Source organism: Girardinichthys multiradiatus, chromosome 8 (assembly GCF_021462225.1).
Source record: "Girardinichthys multiradiatus isolate DD_20200921_A chromosome 8, DD_fGirMul_XY1, whole genome shotgun sequence".
NCBI lineage: Eukaryota > Metazoa > Chordata > Actinopteri > Cyprinodontiformes > Goodeidae > Girardinichthys > Girardinichthys multiradiatus.
Genome location: NC_061801.1, coordinates 6,522,115 through 6,536,761, shown reverse-complemented (window position 1 = coordinate 6,536,761; position 14,647 = coordinate 6,522,115). Strand labels below are relative to the sequence as shown.

General features: G+C 43.6%; 1 protein-coding gene across 6 annotated transcripts in view; it reads right to left on the bottom strand.

The window, feature by feature from the left end:
• Positions 1-562: 562 nt before the first annotated feature.
• The window catches only part of LOC124872261 (seizure 6-like protein), a 147,900-nt gene continuing 133,815 nt past the window's right edge, over positions 563-14,647 (bottom strand). For 3 of the 6 annotated variants that reach the window (XM_047372038.1, XM_047372040.1, XM_047372036.1), the window contains 2 exons: positions 11,844-11,949; positions 563-4,927 (listed from right to left, as the gene is read on the bottom strand). In XM_047372038.1, the coding sequence (XP_047227994.1) occupies positions 4,898-4,927; positions 11,844-11,949 (136 nt within the window). In that variant the 3' untranslated portion in view covers positions 563-4,897. Of the gene's footprint in view, positions 4,931-11,843; positions 11,950-14,647 lie in introns of all 6 variants that reach the window. The other 3 variants (XM_047372037.1, XM_047372039.1, XM_047372035.1) reach the window with 1 other exon arrangement.

Sequence of the window (14,647 nt, the reverse complement as noted above, 5' to 3'; positions counted from 1 at the left end):
CCAGGGTGGCATGCAATATATATATATATATATATATATATATATATATACTACTTTAAAGGCCAGTCACTTGTATGGTCTCACTAAGACCAGGTTTCCACTTTTCTTTTCCCTTCTGTTGATAATTCTCCTTCTATTCTCTAATTCTCTGTCTCATCACTCTTTAGGTTTCTCTGGCTATGAGATCTACTATCTCTTGTGCAACAAAGAATGTGACTGTTTACTAGATGGTGTTACATTAGTTATACTCTGGATTCTAAATGATGTCTTGCTAATGATAGCAGTCTGCAGGAGGCAGGGTTTTCTGTTCCATTTTTGCCTCAGTATGTCTGTCCTGCTCAGGATCGAGGCCCAACAATCCCTACAGCCTGGCATGTGGTTGGGCTTCTTGGGGCAAATCTTGGTCACAGGCTTACCCACGTATTTGTAGATGAATTTGAGCTCAAATCCTGGCCTGTCCTCTTCTTGTTCTGGTTGCAGATCTACTGTATTACCCTGCTGGTGTGTCTTGGCTTTCTGTATCAGGTTCTGTATAACAGTGGTCTCAAAACTCAGAGAAATGTTATCTTGTCTGACTCAAATTTATTTTCATTAATTCCTTTTAACCATTTTCAACTCCTTTCAAAAAAATATGACAGACAAAACACTGTAGTGTTAATTGTAGCAGACTGTGTCTACCCATTACATTTTTCACCATGCAGTTGTAATCATTAAAATCAACACAAAATTCCAGACTTTTCTTTGATTGTATTACTAAAATGAAGCATCTTGGAGTCAAACTGTAAGTATGAATGGATGATGAATGGATGGAAATTAAATTGGAAAATATAAATGATTTCCATACCCTGTTATCTTTACCCATACCTATCCATAGTTCTCCACAGTTAAGTCTAATTACATACTTTTCAGACTATGCAGAAACCCTGAAAAATGTTTCAAATCCCTGTTAATCTGTTTAGTATTACTATACTTACTGGGCACACTTGGCCAATAAAGTGGATTCTGATTGTTATTCTTGAATTTAACACATCTTTAAAGATATCATGAAGGAATCAGTTTTCGGATCAACAGTAGAATGATGCACAATATAGGAGATGGAATGTACTCATTTCACAAATTAGACTTTTATAATATTTTTTTCTGGTCAAGGAAAGAACTGTAATCTACTGCCACAAAACATGACACACATAAACATCCGTGTTTTACTATCTTTATGAGGAGTTTTCAGTTAATTCCATTGACGTCCATTCATTTTTCTTGATTTCTAGTGCCTAACCCTGACCCTAACCATAACTCAATTCATACTCTAGTCCTTAACCTAACCCTTGTCCCAAGCACAGCATTTGGAAAAATGAGGACCAGGAAAATGTCCTCAATTTGTCAAAATGTTCTCACTTTGAGATAAAAATACAAAAATGGTTCTGGCTCAGTAGCAAGTACAAGAACACACACACACACACACAAATCTTAAAATACCCCAATCTTTACGAACTGTATTTCATACTTTGTTTTATTTACGTTTTACTTCTTATTTAAGTAAACTGATATCTGTCCAATCATAATGAAAATGTATATTTATTATTTACTGCATAAAACATCACATTTACAGTACATCAAAATAAATACATATTTTGGGATTGTTTGAGTTGCACTTTAATATTGATCAATTAACTACAGCTACGCAATTCACATCTGCAATGAAGCCTTTTTATTACCTCATTCTCTAACCATCAGCCTCACCTGATGTGTTAACTCCAGGGATGCCATTAATCCAGCTGCACTGGCCCTCAAGAATCCCATTTCTGTTTAACTTCCCTACAGCTAAGACCAGAAGGACCCCATTTGGAGTAAAAGGTCTTTCATGTGACTGCAAGCAGGAGGACAACTGCGGACAAGAGACTTTCTGTGTCAGGCTGACTAGGTTAAAAAAATTAAAGAAGCTACATTTTCCTTCCTAGTATTGTTAACTAATAAAAACAGACCATGACTCATCAATGTGGACAAAAAAATTATACTGTTCTCATGAATTATCAATAAGCTGTTATAGTTAGCAGCACCTCCATTAATGTAGTAATGGCAACAGTGGCCCTATTACATGTTCAGATGTGGATGTGTTAAAGTTCCAGTGAATTAGATGTGATTGACATCCTTTATAAGCCAGTCACTACAACACAAACAGATAACCTTCAATAAAAGAAAAAAAGATACATGCCCTGCATTTATATTCCACTGTCTGATCAAATAAAAATGTTTAGGAGTTGTTTTTTTCCCCTACTGGATTTTAATAACCCGATCAAACTATGGTGTATCTTCCTTGTGTTTCTAAACTATGCTGCTTTAAGTAAATGACACACCAGTATCACTTTTCTGTCCATCCAATACTGTAGCCTAGTGATTTGAGCTCCAGTTAAACTAGGAAGGCATGCATTTCCAGACATGAGACGCTTCATGAACCACACATTTGCTCCCCTGCTACAGAATGTATGTAAATGCTAGGCTAATATTGTAGAAATGACTAGTGCTACTTAATCTCATTATTTGCTATGCAGACCATATATCGGCACTGTGAGGTTTATTCACCTCAGTGGCTCACATGGAAGAGGACCTGCTGTTTTTCAATAGTGATGACATGGCGACAAAGTAGCCCACTCTTTCCTTATGCAGTCACAAATGGTAAATAATACACCCTACATCCCGGTAGACATGGGGGTGCATCATAAATGACATAAATACTTCATAAAAGTGGCAAGACATGACGGTTTACAGATGTGGTTCCGTGCTATTAAAAAGTATTTACCTTTAACTGATTTTTTTAGATTTTGTTTTTATGTCCCAATTAAATGTTTCCGATGATCAAAGTACATTTTATATCAGACTACGGTAACCCAGGTAAATACAAAAAGCAGTATTCATATATCATTTTCATTCATTCAGGAAAGAAAGCTATACAAACCAACTTGGCCCTATGTGAAAAAGAAATTGCCCCAAAAACCTAATAACCAATAATAAACCAATAAATTGGTGGTCACAACTACCACCAAGTGTTTGCAATACCTGGCTCTTCTTTGAAGAATTGTTTTAATTTAGCCACACTGCAGGACTTGGTTCTTATGTGACTTCCAGATGTCCTGAGTAAGTGATGCACCAATGGAGTCATTTTGAGAGGAAGGTTCACCTCTCCCAAATCTGTAGAATGGCTTTGAAACCCTTAATCACAGTGAATTTATATTTTACTCAAGGAGGTAACTGCTTTTTCACCCAGGGCCAAGTTGCTTTGGATAGCTTTTCAAACCCTTAAGTGAAAAAAAATAGCTTTTTGTATTCACTCTGTTTATCATTCTTTAACATAAAAAGTTGTTTGTTCATATGAAACATAGTGCGAAAAAGAGAAAATAAAGAAAAAGTCTTGAAGCAGGAAAATATTTTTTCATGCCAATGTACTATAGTATATTTTTATATATCTTTTATTTTTATTTATTCATATTTGATTTTTTGGTGCATATTAGATGTACTTGTGTGATGTTTTTTGGCAGTTTTATTCAAAAATAATAGTTTCTTCACAGTAGTTGATTTAAGTTGATTTTTGTTTTTTGAAGCAACCCCAAAGTACTGACAGGTGAAAAGAAGGTGTCTTGAATGTTTGTATTGCGTCTAAATGAAACAGTGAAGTGGTTTGAACGTTTACATTTATAGAAACTGACCTTTATAGTTTAATGTTCTAAAAGCACTCCCAAGTGGTCAGATGATCTTTAGCTGAATTATTCCCCCTAAGCATCTTGCATGCCAATATGAGAAAGTCTTTATCTGTGCAGATATCTGCATAGCGCAGCATAAGATTAAGTAATGTTATCGGGTCATTGTTGTTACATCTGAGTACCAAACACCTGGAATTTTTACAGGGGTGTGCACACTTGAGATCCACTACAAGAACAATGGTAACAGCGGTTATTGACATGAATAGCTGGACAGTGCATCGATGGTGGTGAAGAAAACCATTAAGAACAGACAGAATTTTTGCCAAGTGATACCTCTGTTCAAAGGAGCCTGTCAATTTGTATGAACAGACAGTATCTCACCTTTTTGTGGACACTCCAAGAGTTGCATGCAGCACACCTGGTTTGTGTTTGCAATCGCACCATTGAAACCCAATAAAACCAGTCTGCGTTAGAGCCCAATTACTGTTTTGCAACAAAACATTCTTCCCTTTCAGTTCAGGATCTATTATTTACATTTCACAACACAGCAGAGCCCCATGTAGTCTGGTAGTCATTTTATCTCCTTCAGGCAGCTTGTTGTATTTACATTTCAATTGGATCTTTTGCAGGTTTTCCAAAAGTACACACTTCTCTCCTGTATTTAGAATGTAAAAGAAATTCTGATTATTGTTTTCTGTTGATTTCTTGCATGTAAACAATTACGAATTAATTGCAGAAATGTTGGACTGTTCCAGTAACAAATATAACTACAAAATACATTAATTGGCTTCTACAGAAAAACAGTCTGACGATGGCTGTATTACAAATGGGCTTTAGTTTAAATAAAATCTAATTTCTGTGATTCTCTGAAAAGAACATGTTTTAACCCCTTAATTTCACATTTCTCCTGTTGATTCCTGTCCCGGACGTCCATCTTTATTACTGTCCATATTATCTCCCACTGATGTGTCACTGACCAGCATATCTCTTTGCTTTATGTCTTCTTCAGTTTCCCATTAATCGGTCTACAAAAGCTATCACATCAAAGAAGGGGAGAACAGGATAAGTAATTGTGTCTTGTAGCAAGGAGGGGCTAGACATCATTTGTATTTACATGGCCTCCTCCTGGGTAGAAAGGGTCAGGGAGGGAAGATGAGGTGTCAGCATTGGTTGGTTGATCGAGAAGTGTTCTTAGACGTGTCTCATATTGATACTTCATATTCACGAGTGTCCTGCTGAAAGTGAAACAGAGTAGAAGAGGTGGCATTAGTTCCACAAAATTTAAAGACAAATCACAGATAGTTAAGTGTTAAAGGGCATACAGTATAACATCATTTTTACAACTTCCTTGTTCAATTTTGTTCGGGCTTGTACTTCATTTTAATTTTATCAGTGTCAACGTCCCAAGTTGAAAAATATGTGAAGCAAAAGCATGAATGAACGTTAAAGAGCACCACTTAGCTGAGAATGCAACTAAAGTTCACCTAAAAGTGATGTAAAAACATATGAAAAACAAACTCGGGCCTTAATGAATAACACAATGGCCACCCAAAATGTGTTAAGTAGTAAAGAAAGTGATTGCCTTACCCAGGGATTTATAAGTAATCAGTGGTGAGTCCAGTCTGCATGTAATTCACTATAAATTTTTTAAAATAGTTCAGTTCTTGCAATATTCAACATTCAGTTCTGATTTCAGAATTGTTAGTTGCATACTGGAATCAGCACTCTGTTTCTCCAAATAATTGTGTCACTTTGTGCATTTAGTGGGTTGTTCAGTGGTTGTGTAAAACATATCCACAGTGAATGGCAGCACTGTCTCCAACTCTTCAGTAAGGAAGCAACTATTGGCTGCCTTAAAAGTTAAATGACATTATCACCTAATTAGCATAATTTACATTGTGTGTTTACATTCAAGAACCCCTCATGATGACTACAAAATCGAGGCACGTGACGTTGCCCGGTATGACAGAGCCGGGGTCCCACCCTGGAGCCAGACTTGGGGTCGGGACTCGTCGGAGAGCGCCTGGTGGCTGGGTTGCTCCTCGCGGGACCCGGCCGGGCCAAGCCCGAACTAGAGACGCGAGACCATCCCCCAGTGGGACCACCACCTGCAGGGGGAACCGTGAGGGACCGGTGCAAAGAGGATTGTGCGGCGGACGAAGGTGGAGACCTCGGCGGCCCGATCCCCGGATGCTTAGGCTAGCTCTAGGGACGTGGAATGTCACCTCGCTGGGGGGGAAGGAGCCAGAGCTTGTGCGGGAGGTCGAGAGATATCGACTAGAAATAGTCGGGCTCGCCTCCATGCACAGCGTAGGCTCTGGAACCCATCTCCTTGAGAGGGGCTGGACTCTCTTCTAGTCTGGAGTGGCCCACGGGGAGAGGCGGCGGGCTGGGGTGGGTTTGCTTGTTGCCCCCCAGCTCAGCCGTCTCGTGTTGGGGTTTACCCCAGTGGATGAGAGGGGCGCATCCCTGCGCCTTCGGGTTGGGGAGAGGTCTCTGACTATCATTTCGGCCTACGGGCCGAGTGGGAGTGCGGAGTACCCGGCCTTCTTGGCGTCCCTGTCGGGGGTGCTGGATAGTGCCCTTCCTGGGGACTCCATTATTCTACTGGGGGACTTCAACGCCCACGTGGGAAACGACAATGACACCTGGAGAGGCGTGATCGTTAGGAATGGCGTCCCCGATCTGAATCTGAGCGGTGTTTTGTTCTGTGCTAATCACGGATTGTCCATAATGAACACCATGTTCAAACATAAGGGTGTCCATCAGTGCACTTGGCACCAGGATACCCTAGGCAGGAGGTCAATGATCGACTTTGTTGTCGTATCATCAGACCTTCGGCTGCATGTGTTGGACACTCGGGTGAAGAGAGGGGCTGAGCTGTCCACTGATCACCACCTGGTGGTGAGTTAGATCCGCTGGGGGAGGAGAAAGCCGTACAGACTTGGCAAGCCCAAGCGCATAGTGAGGGTCTGCTGGGAACGTCTGGCGGACCCCTTGGCCAGGGATGTATTCAACTCTCACCTCCGGGAGAGCTTTGACCAGATTCCGAGGGATGTTGGAGACATAGAGTCTGAGTGGACCATGTTCTCCGCATCTATTGTCAATGCTGCCGCCCGTAGCTGCGGCCATAATCCCCGAACCCGGTGGTGGACACCAGCAGTAAGGGATGCTCTCAAGCTGAAGAAGGAGTCCTAAGGGCTGTGGTTAGCTTGTGGGACTCCTGAGGCGGCTGACGGGTACCGTGGGGCCAACACAGCCGCGGCCCGGGCGGTGGCAGAGGCAAAAACTCGGACCTGGGAGGGGTTCGGTGAGGCCATGGAGAAGGACTACCGGTTGGCCCTGAAGCGATTCTGGCAAACCGTCCGGCGCCTCAGGAGGGGGAAGCAGTGCTTCGCCAACACTGTTTACAGTGGGGGTGGGGAGCTGCTGACCTCGACTGGGGACATTATCGGGCGGTGGAAGGAGTACTTCGAGGATCTCCTCTATCCTGCCATCACGCATTCCCTGGTGGAAACAGAGGCTGGGGACTCAGGGTTGGACTCTTTCATCACCCGGGCTGAAGTCACCGAGGTGGTTAAAAAGCTCCACGGTGGCAGGGCTTCGGTTGGATGAGATCCGCCCTGAGTACCTCAAGTCTTTGGATGTTGTGGGGCTGTCATGGTTGACACAGCTCTTCAACATTGCGTGGCGGACAGGGACAGTGCCTTTGGATTGGCAGACTTAGGTGGTGGTCCCCCTACATAAGAAGGGTAACCGGAGGGTGCGTTCCAACTACAGGGGGATCACACTTCTCAGCCTCCTTGGTAAATCCTACGCCAGGGTATTGGAAAGGAGAGTCCGGCCGATAGTCGAACCCCGGCTTCAGGAAGATTAGTGTGGTTTTCGTCCCGGCCGCGGAACACTGGACCAGCTCTATACCCTCTACAGGGTACTCAAGGCTTCATGGGAGTTTGCCCAATCGGTCCACATGTGTTTTGTGGACCTGGAGAAAGCATTCGACTGTGTCCCTCGTGATGCCCTGTGGGGGGTGCTCCAGGAGTATGGAATTGGGGGCCCTTTACTAGGGGCCATCCGGTCTCTGTACAAGCGGAGCAGGAGTTTGGTTCGCATTGCCGGCACTAAGTCGGACCTGTTCCCGGTGCATGTTGGACTCCGGCAGGGCTGCCCTTTGTCACTGGTCCTGTTCATAACTTTTATGGACAGGATTTCTAGGCGCAGCCAAAGACCAGAGGGGTTCTGGTTAAGGGACCAGAGGATTTCGTCTCTTCTTTTTGCAGATGACGTGGTCCTGCTAGCCCCCTCTAGCCAAGACCTACAGCATGTACTGGGGCGGTTCGCAGCCGAGTGTGAAGCGGCTGGGATGAAGATCAGCCCCTCCAAGTCCGAGGCCATGGTTCTCGACCGGAAAAGGGTGGCTTGTCCTCTTCAGGTTGGAAGGGAGTTCCTGCCTCAAGTGGAGGAGTTTAAGTATCTCGGGGTCTTGTTCATGAGTGAGGGAAGAATGGAGCGCGAGATCGACAGACGGATCGGTGTGGCTGCCACAGTAATGGGGGCGCTGTGCCGGTCTGTTGTGGTGAAGAGAGAGCTGAGCCGAAAAGCAAAGCTCTCAATTTACCGGTCGGTCTACGTTCCTAACCTCACCTATGGCCATGAACTTTGGGTCATGACCGAAAGAACGAGATCCCGGATACAAGCGGCTGAAATGAGCTTCCTCCGTAGGGTGGCCGGACACTCCCTTAGAGATAGGGTGAGGAGCTCTGCCATCCGGGAAGGGCTCAAAGTAGGAGCCGGATGCCTCCTGCATGCCTTCCTCGGGAGGTGTTCCAGGCACGTCCCACCGGGAGGAGGCCTAGGGGATTGCCCAGGACACGCTGGAGGGACTATGTCTCTCGGCTGGCCTGAGAACGGCTTGGGCTCCCCCCGGAGGATCTGGAGGAGGTGTCTTGGCACACTTTTGTGTCAAGAAAAGTGTGCCAAATAATCATGTACAGTTATGCACTCAATACTTGGTCGGGAATCCTTTGGCAGAAATGACTGCTTCAATGCGGCGTGGCATGGAGGCAATCAGCCTGTGGCACTGCTGAGGTCTTATGGAGGCCCAGGATGCTTCGATAGCGGCCTTTAGCTCATCCAGAGTGTTGGGTCTTGAGTCTCTCAACGTTCTCTTCACAATATCCCACAGATTCTCTATGGGGTTCAGGTCAGGAGAGTTGGCAGGCCAATTGAGCACAGTGATACCATGGTCAGTAAACCATTTACCAGTGGTTTTGGCACTGTGAGCAGGTACCAGGTCGTGCTGAAAAATGAAATCTTCATCTCCATAAAGCTTTTCAGCAGATGGAAGCATGAAGTGCTCCAAAATCTCCTGATAGCTAGCTGCATTGACCCTGCCCTTGATAAAACACAGTGGACCAACACCAGCAGCTGACACGGCACCCCGGACCATCACTGACTGTGGGTACTTGACACTGGACTTCTGGCATTTTGGCATTTCCTTCTCCCCAGTCTTCCTCCAGACTCTGGCACCTTGATTTCTGAATGACATGCAGAATTTGCTTTCATCCGAAAAAAGTACTTTGGACCACTGAGCAACAGTCCAGTGCTGCTTCTCTGTAGTCCAGGTCTGGGGAATGCGGCACCTGTAGCCCATTTCCTGCACACACCTGTGCACGGTGGCTCTGGATGTTTCTACTCCACACTCAGTCCACTGCTTTCGCAGGTCCCCCAAGGTCTGGAATCTGCCCTTCTCCGCAATCTTCCTCAGGGTCCGGTCACCTCTTCTCGTTGTGCAGCATTTTCTGCCACACTTTTTCCTTCCCACAGACTTCCCACTGAGGTGCCTTGATACAGCACTCTGGGAACAGCCTATTCGTACAGAAATTTCTTTCTGTGTCTTACCCTCTTGCTTGAGGGTGTCAATAGTGGCCTTCTGGACAGCAGTCAGGTCGGCAGTCTTACCCATGATTGGGGTTTTGAGTGATGAACCAGGCTGGGAGTTTTAAAGGCCCCAGGAATCTTTTGCAGGTATTTAGAGTTAACTCGTTGATTCAGATGATTAGGTTCATAGCTCGTTTAGAGACCCTTTTAATGATATGCTAATTTTGTGAGATAGGAATTTTGGGTTTTCATGAGCTGTATGCCAAAATCATCCGTATTAAGACAATAAAAGACCTGAAATATTTCAGTTAGTGTGCAATGAATCTAAAATATATGAATGTAAAATTTTCATCATGACATTATGGAAAATAATGAACTTTATCACAATATGCTAATATTTTGAGAAGGACCTGTATGTGACAAACTGCTCCGAGCAACCGGTCGTGAGTATACGCAGCACCACGGCTACTCTCTGCACTGACACCTGTATTCCTCTTTTTCATCCCTAGTCTGGTTTTATGGCCTTTAATACCACCTTCTTTTCTTTTTGTTATTTCAAAGCTAGACTGCAAATTAGTTCTGCCTCCCCGTCTGATGACGCCGTGGCAGAAAGTGTGGGAAATGTAGGAATTTGTCACCAGAAATATAGGAAATTGGTACGCTCCAATCAGGTATTTTTACTCTTCACAAAGATCGTAGGAGTTCTTATTCAATTCAATTCAAAGATACTTTATTGATCCCCGAGGGGAAATTAGAATTCCAGTACAACCCATCCAAACATACATCATGACACAAGACAATGGGGGGACGGGTCACCGAGACTTTGCTGCCCGCTCACAGGCGCTGCCCTTGCTAGATGAGAAAAGAGGCCAAATTAGGTAAGTAGAGGGAAGAAAAATCATATTTCACACTTTATCCTTAGCAGGATACAGTTTGAGATTGCAAAAAACCTCAGCACAAAGAAGCAACAAATTTACAAAACAACATCATGCTGGGAACGGTGAAGGTGGTGTGAGGGGTGCATATGTTTATCTTGAGCATGTGTGTGTGTGCAAGTGAGTGTGTGCAAGTAAGTCCATGAAGCACTGTCACAGAGGCCATTGTCCTTGATGGTTCGTTGGAATGTACATCAACCGGCCAAGTTCTGAGCAGGTCCACAGGTGTCCTCAGGGAAGGGAGGGGGGCAGAGGGAGCAGAGCGTCATGTTTGCATAACTTCCAGGAGAAGTGGAAGATAGCCAGCCATCAAGGGGAGCCAGATTCAGAAAAACAATAATTATTTGGGTTAGGCTGACTCTTAATTTTCCGTCAGCCTTGAGAGTCTCACTGGTGCTTCTCAAACGCGAATCCAAATAGACAAATTCCTGGTCTTTCTGCCAGATCCAAGCGAACAACTTTCTCCAAGATTTATACCATTTCACCCCTGAGTCCAGGAACCGCAACCCGCTTGCGATCCTGTATAAGGATCACATCCAGTCTGCAATTCAGCTCACGTAACATCTCAGTCTGAGTGTTGATCGCTCTGAAGATCCCATCACACATGCCAGGCAGCCTTACAATGGCCAGAACAGCTGCTGACATTCTCCGAATTTCCCGATATGCCAGGTAACCGCTGACTCCAAAAAGCAGAGATCCTGATGTCAAACCTCCAATTATATACACATCTTCCACATCCTCGACTGACATTATCGACAGACACACAATCCTCCACTTCTGCCAGGAGTCCATCGTGTATCCGGAGAAAAATGTCCCGTCCGGGCAAGTGGGCTCTCCCGACCCCTGTCTTCTCGTCGAGAAAATTTGATCAATTGCATTGAGAGACCAGCTGACCAAATCCATAATTTGGAAGAATTTGGAAGATGTGCAAAAAGAGGCTCCAAAAAAAAGACAAGACACAGAGCTGAAGCAGGGCAGATATGGGAGGGATGCGGGAGACAGAGAAAAAGCGTCCACCTTCACCGAGAGCAGGAAAAAAGAGATTCCACCCTTGTTCTATTGCCAGTAAGTTATGACACATTTATTTGACTTATTTCTGTTTAAAAAAGCCAAGAAAACAATCTGTTTTCTATTTACAGCAATAGGCATCCTCATAGTAATAACTACCGCTTTTGAGAGAAGTGGCCTCAAAGTTTTTTTCATGTCAGAAATGTTTTAAAAGTGCTGACCTGCTTTGGGAAACAATAAGGGTTTGGACAATCTCTGCCTCTAGGATATTGTGATTTTTGCCCTTTAAATGTTCTGTGGCAGTTTTTCACATTTGGACACTTACTCCTCCTGTCTCGTAAAGCGGGTTGTCAAATTCTGTCTCCACAGTGATTTGTCGGTAAGGGTGCGGGTAGATAAGAGGCAGCCTTAGGTTGGTGTGATATCTGCATCTGCAAAATAAAGTAAACCCACATATTAAAGATGGCAATTAGACATTATGTAAAAGTACTTTTCCTTGCAGCAATGGTTCCATATCCTTACAATTGTCGTACAATTGCAAACTTATTTAAAAATAACACCAATACAATTAGAAGACACCAACCATGTCATGCTTGAATAGTTTTACAGCACCATATAAAATATTTCACTTTCCCTTCGTCTGCTGTGCACATCTGAAGACTGAAATTTTTGCCCATTCGTTTTTGCAAAATACATATTTGCAACATATAAGCATCAATTGTAAGTTTTCTTGCCATAGATTATTAAATGGATTAAGGTTTGGATTTGACTGGGACATTTTAATACATCTGGATGGTGTGACCATAACCATTCCAATGTAGCTATGTCTAGGGTTGTCCCGCTGGAAGGTGAACCTCTACCTCAGTCTCAAGGCTTTTTTAAAATCTAACAGGTTTTCCTCTAGGATTGCCCTGTACAGGTCCTTCTCAAAAAATTAGCATATTGTGATAAAGTTCATTATTTTCCATAATGTCATGATGAAAATTTAACATTCATATATTTTAGATTCATTGCACACTAACTGAAATATTTCAGGTCTTTTATTGTCTTAATACGGATGATTTTGGCATACAGCTCATGAAAACCCAAAATTCCTATCTCACAAAATTAGCATATCATTAAAAGGGTCTCTAAACGAGCTATGAACCTAATCATCTGAATCAACGAGTTAACTCTAAACACCTGCAAAAGATTCCTGAGGCCTTTAAAACTCCCAGCCTGGTTCATCACTCAAAACTTCAATCATGGGTAAGACTGCCGACCTGACTGCTGTCCAGAAGGCCACTATTGACACCCTCAAGCAAGAGGGTAAGACACAGAAATAAATTTCTGAACGAATAGGCTGTTCCCAGAGTGCTGTATTAAGGCACCTCAGTGGGAAGTCTGTGGGAAGGAAAAAGTGTGGCAGAAAACGCTGCACAAAGAGAAGAGGTGACCGGACCCTGAGGAAGATTGTGGAGAAGGGCCGATTCCAGACCTTGGGGGACCTGCGGAACCAGTGGACCGAGTCTGGAGTAGAAACACCCAGAGCCACCGTGCACAGGCGTGTGCAGGAAATGGGCTACAGGTGCCGCATTCCCCAGTCCTGGGCTACAGAGAAGCAGCACTGGACTGTTGCTCAGTGGTCCAAAGTACTTTTTTCGGATGAAAGCAAATTCTGCATGTCATTCGGAAATCAAGGTGCCAGAGTCTGGAGGAAGACTGGGGAGAAGGAAATGCCAAAATGCCAGAAGTCCAGTGTCAAGTACCCACAGTCAGTGATGGTCTGGGGTGCCGTGTCAGCTGCTGGTGTTGGTCCACTGTGTTTTATCAAGGGCAGGGTCAATGCAGCTAGCTATCAGGAGATTTTGGAGCACTTTATGCTTCCATCTGCTGAAAAGCTTTATGAAGATGAAGATTTCATTTTTCAGCACAACCTGGCACCTGCTCACAGTGCCAAAACCACTGGTAAATGGTTTACTGACCATGGTATCACTGTGCTCAATTGGCCTGCCAACTCTCCTGACCTGAACCCCATAGAGAATATGTGGGATATTGTGAAGAGAACGTTGAGAGACTCAAGACCCAACACTCTGGATGAGGTAAAGGCCGCTATTGAAGCATCCTGGGCCTCCATAAGACCTCAGCAGTGCCACAGGCTGATTGCCTCCATGCCACGCCGCACTGAAGCAGTCATTTCTGCAAAAGGATTCCCGACCAAGTATTGAGTGCATAACTGTACATGATTATTTGAAGGTTGACGTTTTTTGTATTAAAAACACTTTTCTTTTATTGATCGGATGAAATATGCTAATTTTGTGAGATAGGAATTTTGGGTTTTCATGAGCTGTATGCCACAATCATCCGTATTAAGACAATAAAAGACCTGAAATATTTCATTTAGTGTGCAATGAATCTAAAATATATGAATGTTAAATTTTCATCATTACATTATAGAAAATAATGAACTTTATCACAATATGCTAATTTTTTGAGAAGGACCTGTATATTCACTATACTGCCAAAAGTATTTGGCTGTCTGCTTTCACATGTACATGAACTTTGATGACATCCTTGTTAAACTATAAGGTCCAATTTGTTCATGGAGCCACTATTGTAAGCAACGTTAACTGTTCTGAAAACATCTTCCACAAGGTTTAGGAGTGTGTTCATAGTTAGATGAGAAAACCAGGATTGCAGCCTATGCTCTAATTCATCCCAAAGCTGTTCAAGAAGATTGAGGTGAGGACTGTGTGCAAGTTTCTCCACCCCAAGCTGTATACACCTGCAGCCATGGAAGTGATTGGTACAACAGAATTCATTGATTTGGTGGCGGGACCCAATACTTCTGGCAATACAGTGTAGCTCAATCCATCTCATCTACTCTGAGCAGTTACCCTGCCCCTGCTGAGAAAAAGCATTCTCACATTATGATACTGTACAAAGGCCTTTTCAGGTACTGAATATAAATGTAAAGCACATTTTTCAGATTTGGAAAAACAAATTGTAAACTATTTGCTTTCACTTTGCATCATGCACTATTTTGTGTTGCTCCATCTCATAAAACGTCAGTTTGTGTAACACACGTAAAGTTCAAGGGGTATGAATATTTCTGCAGGGCACCATGTATGACTGGACATAAACTGGACC